At 42.7% G+C, this 23,891-nt stretch overlaps 2 protein-coding genes and 1 long non-coding RNA gene across 5 annotated transcripts in view; 1 reads left to right on the forward strand and 2 right to left on the reverse strand.

The window, feature by feature from the left end:
- The window catches only part of LOC147999107 (uncharacterized), a 924,037-nt gene that overhangs the window by 347,675 nt on the left and 552,471 nt on the right, over window positions 1-23,891 (reverse strand). The gene's annotated exons all lie outside the window — the stretch shown is intronic.
- LOC147999122 (uncharacterized) lies at window positions 1,295-2,461 on the reverse strand. Its single transcript, XR_015643706.1, has 2 exons — window positions 2,110-2,461; window positions 1,295-1,475 (listed from the first exon to the last, which is right to left on the reverse strand). It is a non-coding gene; the product is annotated as an uncharacterized LOC147999122 (long non-coding RNA).
- LOC147999123 (disks large homolog 5-like) overlaps window positions 15,838-23,891 on the forward strand; it is an 85,187-nt gene continuing 77,133 nt past the window's right edge. The window contains exons 1-2 of the mRNA XM_087596170.1: window positions 15,838-15,917; window positions 17,121-17,187. Of these exons, the coding sequence (XP_087452296.1) occupies window positions 17,121-17,187 (67 nt within the window). The 5' untranslated portion in view covers window positions 15,838-15,917. The remainder of the gene's footprint in view (window positions 15,918-17,120; window positions 17,188-23,891) is intronic.

Raw genomic sequence — 23,891 nt, forward strand, 5'->3', positions numbered from 1 at the left:
CATGCAGAGATCCATCTGTAGCTGTCAGTTCTAGGTCCACAGGAAGGGACAGAACCCTTGAGTAAGAATGATGGTCTTAAGAGTCAAGAGATAGAATTCAATTTTTATTCATAACAAATACATTTTTACAACAAAACAGGATTAAAATGAATAAAAATATTTAAAAATGTTTGAAAGTAAAAATAGTAACAAGAACATATAAATATGAAACAACAAAAAGAAAACTTCAATTAAAATCATAACAAAAAAATTTCTAAAAGCATATTCTTAACGAACATTTAGAAGCACAGATGTATTGCTGTTTCTCCTCTAGCACACATAATGAAAGGTGGTCCCCCAAGTTGTTTCTCAAGTGCTGTTTTCTGAAGAAGAAAGTGAGTAAGACCTCAATCAGTCAGGCTGGCTTAGTGTTATATAAATTTGGTGTCTCTAAGAAATGACAAATTAACTCTGAGGAAGAATACTCATCCAAAAAATGTTGTTACCGTTCACGATGTTTGTCATCAGGGACTCCTGAGAAAGCAACTTATTCCTCAGGAAGCTCTCTTACTGGCGTGTGTCCAATTCCATCTCTCTTGCACTTTCTGAGACCTGGGAGAGGAAGGCAGTTTTTCAGACACTGATTTGGTGGTGAAACGCAAGCCAGCTGTCAGAATGCTGCCTTCTACCACCTCAGTTCTATTGGACAATTAACATGGACCTTTTAACTGATATCATTGTTGCTAACTCTGTGGGCAGGGCAAAATCTCCAGCAACCCTCACAGTAATGTGGGCTGCCAATATGGGACCCAGACTTATACCAGTGCAAACCAAGAACAGGGCAAAGGGAAAAGACCTCATCGGGTTGCAGGAAGAAAGGAGATGTCCATATGTCACCAAGGTTAAAGCCAATGACAAGTACTAATTTGACATTTGCACTTAGTTCTTATCCCAGAAAGGTGCTTCCTACACAAGAAGTCACATGACCACTTGTCATTTGTCAAGAACCAAGAACATGTTCAAAACTCTACATAGCATCCAATCTATCACGTGCATGTGCAATAATGTGATATGTTATTGATCTGTCACCATTTCTATAATGCAGCTTCAAAAAGAGCAGCAAAATATACTTGCAAAATAATTCAGTTTCTGAAAAGTGGTTGGCTTCCCAGAATACTTGTGCATAGGCAGAGCAATGAACAATTCCATACATGAGGTGGTTGGCTGGTTGTGAGTGTAAATTAGTAAGGTGGTAGGAAAAAGCACAGATGTATCAAATTGGCAAATTTTATCAGATATTGTTAAGCTAACACAGCTACTCGTCCCTACCAGATGATGCTGGGTCTGGACGTTGCTGGTCTTTATCTTTCTTGCTGAAGTCAACCAAATATTTCTGGTTCAGTGCACACTCAAGATGTCTCTCCTTGCTCTCCTGCTTCAGTGGGACCAACTTCTTCCTACATGTGTTTTCCATCAGGAGCTGGCTGAGCAGGTTTCTGGAAATACAGTCTGCATAGTAAGATCATGCTGCCCCTTTCTCCCATTCCTATTCCCAAGTCCCACTAAGTCTACCAGGTCCCAGGTACCCATGAAGACTTAATAAAATACATCTTGATACATATAATGCTCCTGCACAAAACACAAAGAGTTAATTCGGGGAAGAATAAATTGTTTGTTTGGCCGGAGCACCAATTAGAGTCCACATCTCTCAAAAAGAACATGGATCTTCATCTATCCATGAAAGCCCAATGCATGAGGGCAACATCAATTAGTAGTTGGCAAACACCCGCAAAAGAGGTCAGTAGAACCAAGGGAAGGTCATGCTAACCATGTGGTCCATGCACTGAGTTTTGTAAAACCTGGCATGACACGAGAGGTCCAGGTCAGCCTAATAATCTTCTGCTGACTTCAATCAGTGCTGTTCTATCTAGAGCCTTCTGCAGATGCCTAGACAATCCTGGGATGAGGAACAGTCTTTTATGGAACTGAAAGCTGAGTCCTAATGACCCTGGCACACTGATGTGTAAACAGCACAAGAGATAGAATCATAGCTGAAGACCGTCCAGTCCAGAACAAAGAAAGTCAGAAATGGCCATTCCACAGGTGATAGGCTTTCTGACCAGGACTTACCTAGAGAAGGTAATCTCCTTCTTCAGCTTATGGCTGTTCTCATGGATCACAGTGTTCTCCATCTCTAAGTTGTGCAGAATTGACATGACCGCCTCCTCCATTCTCTCCAGGTCTTCATAATATGGATTTGGCCTGAAGTGTGGCCTGGCCCCAAATGATAGAATACAATGAACATCGGCATTTAGGAATATATGAACTCAGGGTGGGTCCTGTACTACCCCAGCCCTGGAAGGACACCTTCTGAATTCTACATATTGGATCTTCTTCAGCTTCAGAAACGTGTTTTTCTGCGTCCAGGACACCAGAATCTCAGCATCCAGATGGAGGCTTCCCTGGCTCCCTTTGTTCAATCAAGAGGCAATCTGCAGTCAAGCCAGTTGAGCTATCAAGAGCCTAGGCCACACCTCTCCATGCTCCCCCACCCAACACAGCCAGAAACCGGTGATTTCTTTTCTCCTGTCCCGATAACAGACCATATATCAACACAAAATTATAATCTGCACAAGGAATACAAATAAACAGACAATCGTGGCCACATAGGCAAAGAACTGTGCTGTTGACAGTGGGGCTCCCAGAACAAAGCATTCACTTCACCATGAATGTGTTACAGGTAAATACTCAGGCTAAGAAATAGACTCCTATATTCCAAGTGTGGAGTGAAATATAAACATATAACAGTTGTGCATATGCATTTGGATGTATGCACACACAGACTCACAGACTGAGACACACCCACAAAAAAAGAGAAATGTAAACAGAGTTAGAGAAAGAGAAAAGCAAATATGGAAACAGAGAGCACTGTGAGAACCAGGAGAAATGCATGCACCATTGCTGTGTCCGAGGGGCTCCCACAGACACACAGACAATAACAAACAGGCCTGAGCCTGACAACTTCTATTCAAGCATTGAGATGAACAGTTTGGGACCAGGCCCCTCAGGCTGCTGCCTGTATCTTCCAGCACTCAGTCCCCTGCCTAGCACGTACAGAGACTCACCATAAACTCACTGCAATTACAATCTTGCAAAGCCACCTGATGTCAAGGGCTTTGCAAATGCACACTGGGAACTCATTCTCCCTGACTTTATCCCTGAATTCTTCATTCAGACCACAAATTCTGCTTTTCAATAAATGGAAGCAGACGAGTCCACTGTCCATCTCTCTCCTCAGGAAGGGTCAGGTTCTGAATCTCCTCTATATGGGAGGTGAGGTTTAGCACAGGGTGGTTAGGGAGGCACAGCTTTCTAGAACCCAAAACCTTAATAGGATAAGATGAAGGTGACCTTGCAGACCCAGGAATGAAACAAGAGCATTTGGAGCGATTCATACATGTTCCTCATGGATCTCTCTGTCAGAAACCTCAGGCGATCTCTCAGGTCATTTCTCTCCTCGGTAATGAGCTGCAGCTCTTTAATCAGCCTCTCCTTTTCCTTCTTGGCCTGCTTCTCGCTTAGGGCAGTGCCAGGGGATGATGTTTCTCTCCCAGCGTCTGTAGGTAGAAGAACACAAGTGAACCTGCATGGGGAGAATGCATAGAGTGTACATAGACCACAGTGATGCCTAAACAGGAGAACAAGCCTGGAACCCAGTGTCACTGCAAGGAGTTTGGTCTATGCTGAAGAGGCCTCCTCAGTGGATCTCAGTTCTCCCACTACTCTATAGAGACCAAGAGATGTAAGCAGCCAGGTGTGCCCTATGCCGGACATCACGTGCTTACATGTACCAGGGAGATGGCTTCTCCAGGATTAACATCAACTGACCAGGGTACAGCTTGGTTTCAGGACCCTCACCCCTGTGGTTTCAGAACTCAGATGATAAATTCACCATTCACAAAACTTGAGTGATTGGAGACACTCAGATGTCCTACCCTGATACTCTAGGCTAACAACTTTGGATTTAAAACACATTTCCAGGGAGGTCATGTTCAACAGACTTATCAATTCCCCTATATGAAATAACAAATGCCCCAGAAGTTCCAATAGGTTACAGGCTGAATCTTGGTCCACATGTTCCAAACAGTTTTGGTATTTTAGAAACATGTGTGTAACATACAACCTCTAATATATAAAGCTAATGATGACCCTGCCAGTTAGAAGAAATCAGAGAAGGTCTAAGAACATAAGGTTATTGCCTGGAGCACAATCTCTCCCTGTTCTTACTGTCAGGTGTCCACTGTATTTAAAGAAGCAATGATAGTGAAATACATTGCTGCCCTGTCTAAACTCAGAAAAGGTGGACCCTCCATGACTCCTGATCGTGTTATTATATCAATGTAACCTAACAAATGCACTGTAAAAGTAAAGGCCAGAAATTCACAGTATAATAGCATTGGCCTTACCATATACTCCCTGTGGGGTTGGGGAAACTAAAGTTCTGAAATCCTGACTTTCAGGAATTGTGATGTTCATGGAAATTCAATTCCTTTTCAGATGCTCCAGTTGCTGTGGCCCATTGCTAGAAAGGTCAGCCTAAGCCTGCAGCCCCCCTGACAGGGAGCTCCAAATATACTGCCCAGAACTTACTAAACATTCCCCAGAAGTGCTGTCTCTGTCCATCATTACTTTGAGACGAAAGGCCAGATTCCTTCACTCTAGTCTGTCCACAATCGACGTTCCCCCTCCCAAAACGCTTGCGAAGACGGGAAAACATGTCTTAGGGTGTAACCGCCAGATTCAGACTGAGAGAAACTAGGGCACTGGTTGTCACTACAACACTGGTGACATCACAGAGGATGCCAGAACTCTCTAGGAGACAATAGAATGTCCAAGAAGGGACAGCTGATGTCATGGGGAGCAGACTTTCCCTCCCTGCTAATGTTCTCCCTGTACTGAGCATAAGCTGAGGTGCCCTTTCCAGGAGAATTTCCTGGGGCAGAGCCACTGAGCATCTCCTGCTTCCAAAGCCAAATTTTCCTCAAGGCTTGATTATAAAAAAACCTTAGTAATTCCTATGCATCTAAATGAATGTTTCCTTCCATATCTTGCCCCAAAATGTCTCACTAACTCAAATTGTCCTCATTCACCAATGTTAGCCATTAAAACTTCCTGAGATTTCACACCAGCTTGAATATGCAGTCAAAAGTTCTCCTGTCTCATTCTGTACAGGTGCTTTATATCACATCAAGAAATAGTCTGCATGGTAGGTTACAACATGCGTGTGTATTAGGGGAACACTCATGAAGTCATGTGCTTAGCAATCGACAATTGCCAGAAAATTCCTTAGGAGAAAGAGTTGAAGTCTTTAAGGTGCTAGGAAAAGTGTGGAGACCAGTTGGCAGAGGAAAGTGCAATATTGGAGCCACCAGTGAAGGGAACCTCATGCTGGTGGTGGGGTTCTCCTCTCTGCACCAATGTCGACAAAGGAGCACTGCTCACAGGACTGAGTAAGATATACCATGAGCTTCTATCAGAAAAATAAAATAGTCAAGAGATATAGGGGGTGCACAGAAACGTCTAAAATGAGGCTATAAACATCATTAAGTGGATAGAGCAAGGTACCTGCACCTGTACACTGGGAAATGGCCACCACACCAAACACAAAAGCATCTATCATAGTAAAAAATGAATACTTTATAGAATGCACACACTAACATTGATTGATCACATACATAGTTCAAATTTTGGGGACAAATTCATGGCCTTAACTATCTTTGTCTCAACTTATATAGCAAAAAATAAGAAAGAACAAGAAAAGAAAAATTCAAAACCAAAAGCTCAAGCTTCTCATATGAGGATTGCAGGAAGTGTTATATGGGAGTCAGTTCTGATTAGGCCATTTTAGATAGAACAGTGCATAGTGACCCTTAATGTGATGGGCCCTATATAAAGCTTTCTGCAATATTGGAATTTTAACAAACCTCATCCTTAACGTACGGAAGAGGCACCATGAGATCACCATGTGATCACCATGTCCTTACTCTGCATCAGGTTATTTTTCTGCATCCCTGATTGTCAGGCATATAACAGCAACAATCTGAAATAACTGGTAGACATGGAAAAACATGGCTAAAACTATAGTTGTGGGCTACACACCTCAACTGTGAAAGGCTAATGCTGTCAGCACAGTACTTGGAGGCCACTCTTATAAGCCTATTTATTGCAAAGTGAAAGGAGGTTTATCTGAGCTCAAAGTGATCCTGGCCAGCCAGGTAGAGGGCAACATGTGATACTTGAGACCCTGTTTTAAACCAGCACAGAAATTCACACTTCATTCAAAGCATCATCTACGAATTCTCGATTATTTACCATTCTCTCCCTACCAGTCGTTCTGTTTGGAATGGTAGAAAACAACTGGAACTGATCTTTCTATTTTAAGGACCTTGATCTCTCTTTTTTTAGGTCCACATTAAGAGTGCATGCAAATGGACATCACCATCTGAACATCTTAGTATTATCTACTCTGTATATATAGCATAATACTGTGCCTATGACAGTCTCAAGCTTCCTTGAGTGTAGTTGCCCCATCAAGAAGTGTGAAGTTCTGAGTTCAAACCCCAGTGATGCTTTAAAGGGACTAGAAGAAAGCCATCAGAGATACTCCACTTCTTTGTCCTTAGATTAAATCAAGTTGACACAATGTGAACCTGGTGGGCTATTTAACCCTGCATCTTTTTCCCAACCCCTCTTTTCTGAGTCCAGTCCATGGCAGAATTCATCCCCCACCATCCTAGATATTTCTTTGTATATTTCTACAAGAGCCAGGTTTCTTTTTTTTAATAGAATTAGTTGTAGTCAATCAACTGCTGCCCTATGTGAGAAATGATTAGTATCTATTGCAACTTACCACACTGTATTTGTGTATACAAGTACATTATTGGAAATCCAGCATTACTGAGGGATTGGAAACCAGTGCTGTGGCCTTGCCTTTCTGTGCCTCTTCCTGGCTCACAGGCAGCAGGGGCAGACCTTGAGTTCCTCTTCAGGGACAGAGTGATGTTGAATGGGCACTGAGCAGGCAGAGAAACACAGCTGAGGCAGCTCCTTTCAGTTACCAAACACATCATCTCCTTCCCATCTTTTTTTTTATTTTTTTTATTTTTTTATTTTTATTTTTTTATTTATTTTTTTTTATTTTATTTTATTTTTTTTATTATCTTGAGTATTTCTTATATACATTTCAAGTGTTATTCCCTTTCCCGGTTTCCGGACAGACATCACCCTCCCCCCTCCCCTTCCTTGTGGGTGTTCCCCTCCCAAACCTCCCCCCATTGCCACCCTCCCCGCATAGTCTAGTTCACTGGGGGTTCAGTCTTAGCAGGACCCAGGGCTTCCCCTTCCACTGGTGCTCTTACTAGGATATTCATTGCTACCTATGGGGACAGAGTCCAGGGTCAGTCCATGTATAGTCTTTAGGTAGTGGCTTAGTCCCTGGAAGCTCTGGTTGCTTGACATTGTTGTACTTTTGGGGTCTCGAGCACCTTCAAGCTCTTCCAGTTCTTTCTCTGATTCCTTCAACGGGGGACCTATTCTCAGTTCAGTGGTTTGCTGCTGGCATTCGCCTCTGTATTTGCTGTATTCTGTCTGTGTCTCTCAGGAGCAATCTACATCCGGCTCCTGTCGGTCTGCACTTCTTTGCTTCATCCATCTTGTCTAATTGGGTGGCTGTATATGTATGGGGCACCTGTGGGGCAGGCTCTGAATGGGTGTTCCTTCAGTCTCTGTTTTAATCTTTGCCTCTCCCTTCCCTGCCAAGGGTATTCTTTTTCCTCATTTAAAGAAGGAGTGAAGCATTCACATTTTGATCATCCGTCTTGAGTTTCCTTTGTTCTAGGGATCTAGGGTAATTCAAGCATTTGGGCTAATAGCCACTTATCAATGAGTGCATACCATGTATGTCTTTCTGTGATTGGGTTAGCTCACTCAGGATGATATTTTCCAGTTCCAACCATTTGCCTACGAATTTCATAAGCTCGTTGTTTTTGATAGCTGAGTAATATTCCATTGTGTAGATGTACCACATTTTCTGTATCCATTCCTCTGTTGAAGGGCATCTGGGTTCTTTCCAGTTTCTGGCTATTATAAATAAGGCTGCGATGAACATAATGGAGCACGTGTCTCTTTTATATGTTGAGGCATCTTTTGGGTATATGCCCAAGAGAGGTATGGCTGGATCCTCAGGCAGTTCAATGTCCAATTTTCTGAGGAACCTCCAGACTGATTTCCAGAATGGTTTATTTTTTTATTAACTTGAGTACTTCTTATATACATTTCAAGTGTTATTCCCTTTCCCGGTTTCCGGGCAAACATCCCCCTCCCCACTCCCCTTCCTTATGTGTGTTCCCCTCCCAACCCTCCCCCCATTGCCGCCCTCCCCCCATAGTCTAGTTCACTGGGGGTTCAGTTTTAGCAGGACCCAGGGCTTCCCCTTCCACTGGTGCTCTTACTAGGATATTCATTGCTACATATGGGGTCAGAGTCCAGGGTCAGTCCATGTATAGTCTTTAGGTAGTGGCTTAGTCCCTGGAAGCTCTGGTTGCTTGGCATTGTTGTACATATGGGGTCTCGAGCCCCTTCAATCTCTTCCAGTTCTTTCTCTGATTCCTTCAATAGGGGACCTATTCTCAGTTCAGTGGTTTGCTGCTGGCATTCGCCTCTGTATTTGCTGTATTCTGGCTGTGTCTCTCAGGAGCGATCTACATCCGGCTCCTGTCGGCCTGCACTTCTTTGCTTCATCCATCTTGTCTAATTGGGTGGCTGTATATGTATGGGCCACATGTGGGGCAGGCTCTGAATGGGTGTTCCTTCAGTCTCTGTTTTAATCTTTGCCTCTCCCTTCCCTGCCAAGGGTATTCTTTTTCCTCATTTAAAGAAGGAGTGAAGCATTCACCTTTTGATCATCCGTCTTGAGTTTCGTTTGTTCTAGGGATCTAGGGTAATTCAAGCATTTGGGCTAATAGCCACTTATCAATGAGTGCATACCATGTATGTCTTTCTGTGATTGGGTTAGCTCACTCAGGATGATATTTTCCAGTTCCAACCATTTGCCTACGAATTTCATAAACTCGTTGTTTTTGATAGCTGAGTAATATTCCATTGTGTAGATGTACCACATTTTCTGTATCCATTCCTCTGTTGAAGGGCATCTGGGTTCTTTCCAGTTTCTGGCTATTATAAATAAGGCTGCGATGAACATAATGGAGCACGTGTCTCTTTTATATGTTGAGGCATCTTTTGGGTATATGCCCAAGAGAGGTATGGCTGGATCCTCAGGCAGTTCAATGTCCAATTTTCTGAGGAACCTCCAGACTGATTTCCAGAATGGTTTATTTTTTTATTAACTTGAGTACTTCTTATATACATTTCAAGTGTTATTCCCTTTCCCGGTTTCCGGGCAAACATCCCCCTCCCCACTCCCCTTCCTTATGTGTGTTCCCCTCCCAACCCTCCCCCCATTGCCGCCCTCCCCCCATAGTCTAGTTCACTGGGGGTTCAGTTTTAGCAGGACCCAGGGCTTCCCCTTCCACTGGTGCTCTTACTAGGATATTCATTGCTACATATGGGGTCAGAGTCCAGGGTCAGTCCATGTATAGTCTTTAGGTAGTGGCTTAGTCCCTGGAAGCTCTGGTTGCTTGGCATTGTTGTACATATGGGGTCTCGAGCCCCTTCAATCTCTTCCAGTTCTTTCTCTGATTCCTTCAATAGGGGACCTATTCTCAGTTCAGTGGTTTGCTGCTGGCATTCGCCTCTGTATTTGCTGTATTCTGGCTGTGTCTCTCAGGAGCGATCTACATCCGGCTCCTGTCGGCCTGCACTTCTTTGCTTCATCCATCTTGTCTAATTGGGTGGCTGTATATGTATGGGCCACATGTGGGGCAGGCTCTGAATGGGTGTTCCTTCAGTCTCTGTTTTAATCTTTGCCTCTCCCTTCCCTGCCAAGGGTATTCTTTTTCCTCATTTAAAGAAGGAGTGAAGCATTCACCTTTTGATCATCCGTCTTGAGTTTCGTTTGTTCTAGGGATCTAGGGTAATTCAAGCATTTGGGCTAATAGCCACTTATCAATGAGTGCATACCATGTATGTCTTTCTGTGATTGGGTTAGCTCACTCAGGATGATATTTTCCAGTTCCAACCATTTGCCTACGAATTTCATAAACTCGTTGTTTTTGATAGCTGAGTAATATTCCATTGTGTAGATGTACCACATTTTCTGTATCCATTCCTCTGTTGAAGGGCATCTGGGTTCTTTCCAGTTTCTGGCTATTATAAATAAGGCTGCGATGAACATAGTGGAGCACGTGTCTCTTTTATATGTTGAGGCATCTTTTGGGTATATATCCAAAGGTATATAGCTGGATCCTCAGGCAGTTCAATGTCCAATTTTCTGAGGAACCTCCTTCCCATCTTAAGGGCTACTGCTGAGGTCTTGCCCCCATACCTACCTTAATAGCAGTGAATTTGTTACACAGCAGCCAGCTCTTTCCTATTGTTCTGTAATACTTCTCCACATCATGGATGCCAAGAAAAACACTAACAAAGAACAAAAAACTCTGACGTTGAACTGTGTGGTTCTGGTCACATACCCTGTTATGTTCTGTATGTTATGAGGTTTGTTAATCTTAACAAGTTCCCCAAGTATATTCTTCACATAGGACCCAATAGATTCAAGGAAAATTGGAACAATTATGTGTAAAATGGCCTCAGTCAGGGCCCATAGACCGAAGCATTCGCAACACTTGTGCATGAGCCCATGTGGATTTTGCAATGAGCGGGGCCTAGCAATGTCCAGTACACAGTTGTGAGCTGTTGCTCTGGTTGAACTGTATTGGTGTGTGCATTCAATGAACTACACCTATTTAAATGAATTCAGTGTCCTGTGGTTTGAATCCAGACCCCTTGACACCAGATCTTCCCTTCTGCAGCACTTGGGAAAAAGGCTAAGTTTAAGAAAGGTGACGTCTTGTCATAAGTTATGTGACAAGAGGGATGGTGAATGATCTCTTGTGATAAGAATCAAGGTTTCCTCTGTGGTATTTAGGTCTATACTGGCCCTGTGCAACAGCTTCAAGAACCCATTTCTGATTTTCCTTGGGATTCCCGTGATGATGCACTCAGACATGATTGGAAACAACCAAAACGGTGGTCAGACTTGATTTATAAAATGCAGGTAACATTGCAAACTTATGTTGTAGGATATTTGATCATATTGTCATCCCCAATATTGCGTTATTTACTTAGAAAAATACCTTCTGGCTGTGTAGTTCAGTACTAGCACCAATATTTAACCCTAGAGCTATTTTTGTTTGTTTGTTTGTTTGTTTTTTGTTTTTGTTTTTGGATGAACAAGTACTTTCCTATTTTGTGGCCCAGCCCTAGCTCTTACTTCTTTGCACAGTCATAGAGAGACCTCAAACATATACTCAGACAAAGCCAGGGGAGTGTATAAAAGGGCCTAAGGCAATACCACATAATGACATTGAAAGTGGGCTCTCTTCTTGATCCACGCCTCCAGCTCTCCTGACATCTACATGAATTATAACTCCTAATGCAGTGTAAATGATGTCTGCGATATTGCTGAAGGAATCATGAGAATAACAACTGTAAACATTCCACCATGGATAGAATTTGTGGAAAGAGGTGACTGGCAGAGAACAAGAGGGCTCTACAGTTAAAGGGGCTTGCTGTCAAGTCTGATGAGCTTGACTCAATCCCCAGGACCCACGTGGTAAAAGGGAGAGAACCAAGGGCCAAGCTGTCCTCTGGCTTCCACTCATGTGCTTACATGTATGTGAGTATATATGTATATGTCTGTATGTATGTGTGCATATGAATGTGTGTATGTATGTATGTGTATACGTGTATATGTATATGTGTGTATATGTCTGTCTATATGTGTGTATAGGTGTATTTGTATGTGTGTATATGTATTGTATGTGTGTATGTATATGTGTATGTGTGTATGCATGTATGTGTGTATGTGTGTATGTGTGTGTATGTGTGTATGCATGTAGGTGTGTATGTATCTGTGTGTGAGCATGAATGTGTGTGGTCATGTATATGCATGTGTTTTCATGTACGTGTATTCGTGTATATGTACGAATGTATGTGTGTATATGTATGTATGGACATACAAACACACACAATGTTAAAACATAAAAAGCTCCTTGGAGTATTCACCGTGCCTGGATAAGTGGTGACCATGTGGGGGAAACACATGTCCATGTAAGCACACCTGTTCACATGCGCTGAGCAATGCCCAGGCTGGTCTTGAGCTCACTACCTGCCCAACGATGAGTTTCTGCCCACCTGGTCTTCTCAGAGCCAGGCGACGATTGTTCCTGCCATTCCAGTTCTGTTCCAGTTTCTCATGCCACAAACCTTCTAGCTTGAATCTCACCTACTGACGCAGGAACCTAACAGCCTCCAACCCAGTGAAGTAAGTAAACTTCTTCCTGACATCCTCAGGCTTGGTGTCCCCATGAGTCACAGGGAGGAAGGATGGCATGCACCAAGGAGAAGGGCCATGGGCAAGGAAGACAGGATCATAAGTCAGTCATCACTGACACCAGCAAAGTGTGTGCTTCAGAGCTGGCTCTGCTCACTCTTGTCCCAGTGGCAGGACTTAAGAGTGGTGCATACCTGTCACCCAGCACTCAGAGACGTCTGAGGCATGAGAACCAGGAGTTCATGGCTGTCTTAACTAATGGTGAGATCAAAGCCAGCCTGGGCTGCATGAGACTCAGTCTCAAAGCAGGCAAGGAAGAACTTGCTATATTTGAGCAAGGAAGCTGGAATCCTCCTGGGTTCTAAACATTCACTGCAATACAGAAAGATGCTAGGGCTAGTGTGGCAGAAAGTAGGAGACAGAGAAGCCAGGTTAACCCTCCCTAATCTTCTCATGCTGTGTGAGCTATGAGTAGATGGTGCCCTATACACTGTGGACAGGATGGTCTCTCAGACGGTTCAGAAAGCCATGGAGGACTCCAGCAATTCTCCACTTGGGTGTCACTTGTGTCTTATATGTGTGTGTTTACAAGCCAAAATATAAGATCCATAGGTGACTGTGTAAATTCAACATGGCACAGCCATGTGCTGGAATATTATTCAGCCTTACATAGGATTCAGATTCTGACCCTTGAACAGGAATGAGAATGGTAGCCATTCTCCTAAGTCAGACCTCCAGGCAGTGCAAAGACAAACTAACACTGTATGACACCACTGAGGGCTGCAGTGTCACCAGTTATATAAAGACAGAAAGCAGGAAGGTCTACAGAGCTCCAGGGGTGACATGGAGTGGGGAGGTTGGAGGGTAGGTGTGTAAGTGGGACTGAGCCTCAGAGGAGTCAGACATGGCTGCAGAATATGCATGTGGCTGCCTCCCATACCTGTGAGTCCTGCCTCCTCAGAAAGGCAAATACAGCAAAAGAAAGGAACAGAGGGGACAGGCTCTGACCACCTGTAGACACACACAAATGACATAACAGAATGTGCACACTGATGCCTTGCTGCAGGAGCAGTTGAGCATCCAGAAGGGTTGAAAGAGGCTGGAAGGGCTGAGCACGGCACTTAGTTCAAGGACATAGCTTTAGGTCCTGGGGAACCTACTGTGCCCAGGCCCCATCCTGCTGATACTGAGGGACATCGCTGACATTCAGGGTGATGGCCGGGCTGGGCTGGGGAATAGGTGTCCACTCTCACCTGCCTCAGCTTGAAGATGCGCTGGGTGAAGTAGGACTGCAACTGCTTGTTGGATTCATTGATGCAAATCTGCTGGAAGCTATTCTGTTCAAAGTCCTCAAATCTGAATATGGCCAAGACACCAATGGGCAAGCACTGGGAGACAAGGTTTGGTTATAGCCGGGGCCTCCTGGGAAGACTAGCCCTCCTGAGAGGAGTTGCAGCAGAGGGGGTGTGTTTTCCTGACCTGTTTGGTACCCAGTGTTTTTTACCAAGGGTTCCTTTATTACTTCTTGATGGAACCAGGCCTGCACATATCCAGTAAGCATTGGGGTGGAACCTAGGGCTTGGTGCCCACATGCTGGCATCGCTGAGGGTGAAGTCTAGCCTATCACACTTCCAGACACCGAGTACAGATGCCTGGGTTCCTATAGAATGGCGGTTCTTACCGTTCCTAATCCTGTGTCTCTTTATTTCAGTTCCTCATGTTGTGATCCCAACCATAAACTTATTGGAGAGCTACTTCATGAGTGTAACTTTGTTACTGTGAGGAACTGTAGTGTAAATGTCTGGTGTGCAGGAGCTCTGATGTAGAACCCACAGATTGAGAGCAGCTGCTGTAAAGGATCAGAGTCCCCTGCCAGCCCTGGTGTTTGCAGAGATCCCCTGGGTTCCTAGTCTCCATGGCTTTCCCAAGGACAGGGTTTATTCTTGGCCGTCTCAGGGCCCGGGACCTCACAGAAACAGCCTCTCCCATGTCCTTCCTGTTGAGGAGAGCGTGGTTGGTCCTCAGCACAGACCAGTCAAACAGGGCGCTGTATAGACACTTGGCCAGGGGTCTCCTGCAGTTATGGCCTCTGGACAGAGGGTTTCTTACCTGGGGTGGGGCAACCATGCCAGGTACAGGCAGTGATGCTCAGAGTCAAGACCTAGTTTTGTCTTATTTTCATAGAGAATGTTGCCCAGGCTGGCCTCGAACTTGCCGTGTAGCCAAGGATAATTAAACAACTGATCCTACTGCCTCTACCCGCCATGGCCTGGCATTGCAGATGAGTGTCACCAGAGCTGGTTTGTCACAGCTGCTATACGGCTCTAAGTCAGGTGCCTCATGTGCAGGAGTTTTATGACTGTGCCATCCCTACCCTGCAACCAGGGTTTTCACCTTTCTCCTGCTGAAGTCTGCTTAATCCTACCCTGGACCCAGGACACAGCAGCTGTGGGAGACTCAAAGCCTGGGGCTTCAGCTCAGCATGGGTACACAGCATGGCATGCAGCCTACACGGCTGTGAAAAAGCCAAGGAAGTGCGTCTCAGCTCACCCCCTGTAGGAGTGTCTAGTCCATCCTTCTCTCCATGGACCCAGACATCTGCTTCCAACTGCCCGACATGTCCCTCTGGTTTTGACTTTCCTGGATGCCATGTCAATGCCACCACACAGAGTGCTGCCTCTACTGGGGACACACACACAACCTCTCTGGGGGACATCTGAGCCAAGCAGGGATTGGGTGCACTGCAGAGAGGTCAAGTCATGTCGTGAAGTACCTTGTCCCACAAAGGCTCACTGTTCAGGGAGTTGACTGGAAAAGTAAGCTTATGCCCCTGGGCAGGGTTCCCCATAGGGAGTGTCCCACACCCTGCCATCAGGTCTATTCCTGGTGCCATGCAAATTCAATTTGCAAGACCCAATGCTCTGGAAATGTCAAGAGCTAACGGAAATGTACCAGGAAGTGCACACCATAGCAAAGGGAGAGGATGGCACAGAGACCTATGCTATGGGTTAAAGGGCACGGAAAGGCCACCTCGAGCACAGGGGTCAGTCACCTCTTTCACAAACAAGGCAAAAGGTCAATGCTCTCAGCTCTGGGAGCCTACAGGACTCTGTGGCTCCTAAGCCCTGCAGCTGCAGCCAGAAGCAGCACTGAACAGGATGTAAATGCTGAGTATGGCGATGTCAATAAAACTTTATTTACAAAACCAAATTGGTGGTAGTGGTGGTGGTGGTGGTGGTGGTGGTGGTGGTGGTGGTGGTGGTGGTGTCGGCGGACTGGTTCATTTCAAAGCATGCTGGAGTGGCATGGCCACTGAGCATCGGGAAACACAGAAACGAATGCGCCCGGACGCAGGGCTCCCAACACCCTAGATGTCGACCTATGGCACTGGAACAGGGTCCCTGAAGGTAAGTCTGGACAGTCAGATAAGGTAAGTACAATTTATTACAAGGAAATGGGACAAGATAAATCTTCTCTTCATCTCGCTATGCTTAAGCATCTTTAAGAGTGCAGGGAATACATGTCTATCAGTCTGGTTTAGAAAAGTGTTTAGAGACAGCAAGAGTAAACTCCATGGTTCCCTGACGAGGGTTCCAGGGATTCTGATATCTGGGTCAAAGTGAAAGTTAAGGTGAAAAAGGCTGTCAGGCAGAGCAAAAAGATTCCAATTTCTGGTCTCTTTGGGCTGTAATTTTTACTGTGTTCAAGGCCATGCATGCGGACAGGGTAATAACGAATACAGAACAAGAAGCTAGAGCTTCATTAAGACAAAACGAAAGTAAAAGTTTTGCCCTCTGCACCATTGCCTGAAGCAGGTTTTTCTAAGTCGTTTCCCGAGGATGGCATGTTGACCATTAGATTCACAAGATGATAATGACAAATTCACCTGCCTTTTCTTTTCCTATAATTAGGCCAGCATTGATTCAAGGTGTGGCCCAACCGACTTATTATAAAGGATGATACTGGTTGGTTGAAAAAGGTAGTAGCTTTCTATGAACCATATATTAAGTTTTTATGTATATTAAAATTAACATTGGAAAGAACAATGGTAGGAGAAGAAGCTGGAGGACAACTGCTGCAAATGCTTGCTTTTGAAAATGCTAATGAAGATTACAGGAGAGCATTATTACCTATAAAGGAGGCTGGGGATATTAATGCTTATATGAAGGCATGCAAGGGTATCTTTTCTGAAAATGGAAAGATGCATATTTGGCACGTATTGATCCAGATAGAGTTATTAAATTATATGTTTAAATACTCTTGAATATCCTACAGGCGCTTTCGCTCAGGATGTGTTGCCTTTAGAATGGGTTTATATTAAATAAAACTTTAACCAAACATTAACAAATAATGAGGAACAAATTTCTTTAATTATTCAGCAAGGCATACAAAGACCTGTTACTCTGTGGGGATATGATTGTGCTGCTATTGTTTTCCCATTAAGCAAAGATAAAGGGGAATATTTAATGCAGATGTCTGAGGTTTTTCAATTAGCCATGATTTCTTACACTGGAAATATTGAATTTCATCCTCACCATAGTAAATTGTGGGATTGCTTTAAAAAACAAAAAAAAATTGATAAATACACTAATTTCTGTTGATCCATTACCATCAGCCCTTACTGTGTTTACAGATGGCTCTAACACCAAGATGGCTTATTGGACCAAAGATTAATTTTGGGGACAAGAATCTTCTTTTGGGTCAGTACAACAAAATGAATTATTAGCGGTAATTAATGTATTCCAGGATTTTACTCATGATGTAAAAATATTATAGCTGAGTCTGCTTATGTTGTAGGAGTAGTACAGAATATTGCGACTGCTGTTGTTTCTACATCTAAGCATATATTAAATGTTATTCTCACATATTAAAGGACTATTGTTATTATGAAACTCTAGAATATTCATTACACATACTAGATCACATTCAAAATTTCCAGAATCTTTAACACTTGGCAATCCTATGGTAGATCAATTAGTGGCATTTGCTACCCCAGAAGAAATCAGTCATAATCATGCCAATACAGGATATTTACATATTAAATATAAGCTTCCCTATTCTCAAGCCAAACGAATTATTGCTAATTGTCCTATGTGTCAGTCTTCACGTATAAAATGTGTTCCATCTCAAATTAATCCCAGAAGGATGCAACTTAATACATCGTGGCAGATCGATATAACCCATATTTCTGAGTTTGGTCGCCTTTCACATATAGATGTAAGCATAGATAATTTTTCAAAATTTATGTGGGCTACACCATTGCCAGGAGTACGCACTGCTCATGTTATACAGCATCTATTGGAAACTTTTGCTGTTATGGGACTGCCTTCTAAAATTAAAATTGATAATGGACCAACATATATTTCTTATCAATATAAACAATTTTGTCAACGATATCATATTGTACATATTACTGGTACAGAACACAATACACAAGGACAAGCTTTTGTTGAAAGAATTCACCATACCCTGAAATGACAAATTATAAAATTAAAAAGGGGGAAAAGAGATGGCCTTAGGCAACCTGAATGGAGTTTGCAGACCAGTCCCAGAGCTATATTGGCACAAGCATTATACGTTATTAATTTTCTTAATTTACCACAAGGTGAAGTTATATCAAGAGCAGATAGACACTTTGTTGAACTTCCCCCCAGAAGGCATGGAACAGACAGTATGGATAAAAATTGCACGGGATGCTGAATGGCAGGAAGGGACATCATTGTATATAGGGGAGAGGGTTTTGTCTCATTACAGGATGGGAGACTATTCTGTTTACCTGGGAGATGGATCCAAGCACAGAATAATAAGAACTGCTCCCTACCCTCAAAGGAATCCAGTTAAACCAGCTACATTTTCTCCTGATGGATGTTCTCAGGAGATGAGGAGGTGTCTGTCCTCCATTACTGAGGCCCTGGCTTCTATTAGTGTCCACAAACAACAATGGATAAGGATCCGTGTAGTGACAACCCTATTACCTATATGGGGTAAGGTGAAGCGATTAAGCACTGAAAGGAATAATTTTGTCCCCTTCAGGAAAGTCCTTTACTGCTGAGCACTTATTCTTAGCAATGTGTGTTTTAGTCATGGTTTCTTCTGCTGCGGCCAATGCCAGTTATCGGGCTTATATTGCTTATCATGATGAAATCCTACTACTTTTCTGTTAGTAAATATATGGATAATGACACAGAACATGATTGGAAGTTAATTCAAGCCTATTTAGAGGGTAATGAAAGTGCTCTAAAAGTAATTAATGCCTTGAAATATGATGTTCGAATGTCTTTTGGTAAACAGCTAGAAGATACTACCCCTATGGAAATAGCTAAATTATTGGCTGATCAATTGACAGGATTAGATCCCAAGGCTTGGCTTCAAAGGATTTTCCATAGCTTGGGAGGAGCTAGTTTTGCCATAATCTTATGTACATTATGTATTATGTTGCTTTATTTTTACATGACTAAACCCCTACAAGGACCTTTAGCTATGTTATGTAAAGTGTTACTTTAAAACAAAAGAAAAAAGAAGGAATTGTTAAGACATAGAGATGCAGCTCCCAGGCAGGGTCAAGAAAGGCCTGGTGACAGATTCAAGTAGGGGCTGGAATGCCGCCCTGGAGAAGAAAATGTTTTTCTCACTTGGCCTTAAGCTATCTTCTGCTGTGTCCCATTTCTGTGGAAGTGGTTCTAACGCTCTCTTGGTAATGGTGAGTATATTTTGATTATAATAAGAGAGGTGATTTGTTATATGAATATTTTTAGAAGAAGCTTTTGTTTATTCGTTTTTCTTTGTTTAATCTTCCCTCATTGTTCCTGGTATCCTGGGAATAATGATCTTATGGTATCTTGACACAATGAAAATTGTAGTAATGCATATTCTTAGCTTAATAAGGATTAATAAAGCTTGCAACTGCATGCAGTTTCTTCTGCCTTTGCTCTGCATCCCCTGTGTCCTGGGGTAAGCGACCATACCCAGGGCCCCAACTCACTAGACATTGACAATGGGTCACCCCACAAAATACAGAAGCATCTACCTTAGTCAAAAATGGACATTTTATTGAATGCACACACTAACACTGATTGATCACATCCATAGCTAAGATACTAGGGGCAGATCCGTGGCCCAAAATACATTCCTCTAAACCTATAAAGAAAGAAAGAAAGAAAGAAAGAAAGAAAGAAAGAAAGAAAGAAAGAAAGAAAGAAAGAAAGAAAGAAAGAAAGGAAGAAAGAAAGAAAGAAAGGAAGGAAGAAAGAAAGAAAGAAAGGAAGGAAGGAAGGAAGAAAGAAAGGAAGGAAGGAAGGAAGGAAGGAAGAAGAAAAAACACAAAAAACTTAAGCTTCTCATAGGAACTTCGCAGGAAGTGTTGTCTGGCGGTCAGTTCTGATTAGGCCATTTTAGATGAAACAGTGCACAGTGACCCTTAATGTGATGGGCCCTATATAAAGCTTTTTGGAATATTGGAATTTTAACAAACCTCATCCAGAACATACAGCAGAGGCAAGGATGTGATCACCATGTCCTTGCTCTCTATCAGGTTATTTTTCTGTGTCCGTGATTGTCAGGCATAGAACAGCAACAATCTGAAATAGATGGTAGACATGGAACAAAGTGGCTAAAACTATAGTTGTGGGTTGCACACCTCAACTGTCAATGGCTAATGCTGTCCTCACAGTCCTCGGAGGCCCCTCTTGTAAGACTATCTATTGGAAAGTGGAAGCAGGTTTATCTGAGCTCAAAGTGAACCTGGCCAGCCAGGGAGAGGGCAACATGGGATACTTGAGACCCTCCCTTAAACCAGCACAAAAACCAAACCTTCATTCAAAGCGTCATCTATTAATTCTTTATTATTTACCACTTTCTCCCTACCAGCCTTTCAGTCTGGAATGGTAGAAAAGGACTGGGAATGTTCCTTCTATTCTAAGGACCTTGATCTCTCTTTCCTTAGGTCCACATTAAGAACACATGCAAATGGGTATCACCATCTGAACAACTTAGTATCATCTACTCAGTATATCTAGCCTAATACTGTTGTATGACAATCTCAAGCTTCCCTGAGTTTCGCTGACCTAGCAAGAAGTATGAAGTACTGAGGCCACACCCCAGTGATCCTTTCAAGGGGTTAGAAGAAAGCCGTGAGAGATGCTCCACTTCTTTGTCCTTAGATTAAATCACATTGACACAATGTGGGTGGACTATTTAACCAGACATGTTTCTCCCAACCCCACCTTTCTGAGTTCAGACCATGGCAGAATTCATGCCCCACCACCCTAGATATTGAGTTTAGTGATATGTAATTATTATTTAAACCTATGTATTAAATTTTGTCAGTTTGTTAATTTTTGTGGTTTTCACAGTCTTCTTTGATTAACTTTCCTAGTTTTATTAATTTATCCCCTGTGTTCTCTGGTGTTTTGTCCTTCCCTTCAAAGTAAAGTATTCCTTTTAGGATCCTCTACAGAGCTGTCTTACTGGTTACTCATATTGTGTTAAATTTATTTTTAGTGTGCATTAGTCAGCACAGTAGCTGTGCAGCTGCCTGACCTCCATGGACCAGATCTACTTTCCAAACAATAAGGCTCAACTCTTACAGGCTATGTAGCGTCTTGGCTGCTCTTTGTTCCCCTCTAACAGCCCTCAGGACCAGGCTCTCCTCTCCCTTAACCATGGCTGCTGTCCTCTTCCTCTCTCCTCTCCATCACATGTGTTCTTCCTTTATTCTATGGCAGCTTCTTCTTCCTTCTTCCCTCCTCATGATCCTCTCTAGCAAAGCCCTCAAAGCTCACCTCCCCCATCTCTCTGCTGTGCAGCTGTTGGCTGTTGGCTTCATTATAATCACAGTTAACTGGGAGCAGGGTCAGTTATTTGGGGTTAACCAGTCTTGAGTTCTACAATTAGCATTAAAATACAAGCAGCATTAGGCCAATACACTACAGGGGTTTTGTTTGTTTGTTTGTTTGGTTTGGTTTAATTTTCATTTAACTTTTTATTTGTTATTTTATTTTTGGCTATTTTTTATTAAACGGTTATTTTATTTATTTACATTTCAACTGTTGTCCTGCTTTCCACACTCCCCTCATCAAACCTTACATCCCTTTTCTGCTCAGCTTTGCCTATGTGACAGTGCTTCCCCACCCACACATATCCATTCCCACCTCACACCTCTAGGATCTCCATTTGGTGGGCAACAGGCCTCACCTGAACCATAGAGCATCCTTGCATACACTTTGGCTGGCAGTTTGGCCTCTGGGAGCTTGGGGATTAGGGAAAGAAGATCTGTTCAGATATTAAAGCCAATGATTGCTGCATTCCTTCTTTTTCTGGTTATAGGTGAAATTATGTTTGTGTGCTTCTCTTTTTTTAAATTATTGACAGAAGATTAATTTCTTGGTTTTTCTTGGGTATAGTTTAGTTCATTGTCTTGGAGTTTTCCTCCTATTAGCCTCTGTTGTGCTTTCCTACAGAAAAGAATTCTTTAAATTTGGTTTTGTCATGAAATATCCTGGTTCCACCTTTTATGGTGATTGAGGATTATGCTGGATATAGGAGCCTGTGTCTGCATTACATCTGCCCAAGATTTTCTGACTTTTAGAATCTCTGTTGAGAAGTCTGGTGTAATTCAGATATGTCTGAATTTATTTGTTACTAGATATTTATACCTTACCCCTTTTAATGTTCTTTCTTGATCTGTGCATTTAGCGTCTTAATTATTATGTGAATGGAGGAATTTTTCTGGTACAATTAGTTTGATGTTCTGTAGGCTTGTTTTACCTTTATGGCCTTTTCTTTCTTTACCGTACGGAAGTTTGCTGCTATGATTTGTTGAAGGTGTTTACTGGATCTATGAACTAGAAATCTTAATTCTCTTCTCTATCTATTATCCTTAGGTTTCAACATTTAATTGTGTCCTGAAATTCATGGATGTTTTGGATTCAATAAACCATACATGTTTACCTGAGATGGGTGTTTTGTGCTTTATGGGATGACCTCCTTGACCCCAGGCTGCATGAAGAATCTCAGCTGACAATGGGGACATAAATTATGAGTATGCGTAGCAAGACCCAGGCCTCTTCCAGGTTCTTAGATATTAACTGAGAACCTCAAATACAGTAGTAATGTGATAGTGTGGTGTGAATCTAGTTACTATTCTCTATTTTGATATAGATGACTCTTTTTGTGTCATGGTCACCTTATAATGACTAGAAGACCTAAGCTTGAGAATGACCAAAGACTACATTGCTTCTCTAGCAGCTGAGCTTTTAAAAGCCCTGATGTGACAGCAACTGTTGGTGGACACTCTGGATTATTCCTTCTGTACTTTAACTCTCTGTGTCACTTCCACCATCAGTAAGTTAGTTCAATTTCATAAATTGGAAATCCATCACCTGGAAGAAATACTCTTTTTTTTAAAGATTTATTTATTTATTTATTTATTTATTTATTTATAGTATACAAGTACACCGTGACTGTCTTCAGACAGACCAGAAGAAGGCATCATATCTCATTACAGATGGTTGTGAGCCACCATGTGGTTGCTGGGATTTGAACTCAGAACCTCTGGAAGAGCTGTCAGTGCTCTTAACCACTAAGCCATCTCTTTAGCCCAAGAAATACTTTCTGAATATGATCTGAGATTGGCCATGGAAAAAGGGTAGCTTGAATTGTTCCACCTAGGTTCTGGGACTGCACAGGCCTGCTCTCCAAAAGAAACCTGTGTTCACATCTGTTGGCTGGCTAAGAACAATTTCACGAGACGTGATACACAGCCCTCGGACTTCTGCTTCAGTCATCTGCACAATTTCTCCCAGACGATATCCTCATACCGCCAGCAGGCGGGTGATGAAGCTGTCCAGAACACCAGAACTCTGTAGGGATGCCTGGCAACCTAACACGTTGAGCAGGCAAGCTCAGTAAGTTCCCTGTGAACACACATCTCCTGAGATCTCTCTATTTAATCATAGGTGATCTTGTCCACCTATTACAGCACCTCCTGTGGAATAACAAAAGCCACCTGCAGGAGCTGTGGTGATGACTCACAGGGTAGAGCATCTGCTGCTCTCTCAGAAGAACCACATGGACCCTAACAATTGGGTAAAGTATGTCAGTGATTACATCATAAAGTGTTTGTTGGAGACACAGCCACATTCTCCACACAAAAACACTATCACACTGGGTACCCCTTAGTGAGTTTGAATTCACTTATTAGCCCAGGCTCCATGGAACATGCAGAGATCCATCTGTAGCTGTCAGTTCTAGGTCCACAGGAAGTTACAGAACCCTTGAGTAAGAATGATGGTCTTAAGAATCAAGAGATAGAATTCAATTTTTATTCATAACAAATACATTTTTACAACAAAACAGGATTAAAATGAATAAAAATATTTAAAAATATGTGAAAGTGAAAAATAGT

The sequence above is a fragment of the Rattus norvegicus genome, chromosome 19 (assembly GCF_021556685.1).
Source record: "Rattus norvegicus strain SHRSP/BbbUtx chromosome 19, alternate assembly SHRSP_T2T, whole genome shotgun sequence".
Classification (NCBI taxonomy): domain Eukaryota; kingdom Metazoa; phylum Chordata; class Mammalia; order Rodentia; family Muridae; genus Rattus; species Rattus norvegicus.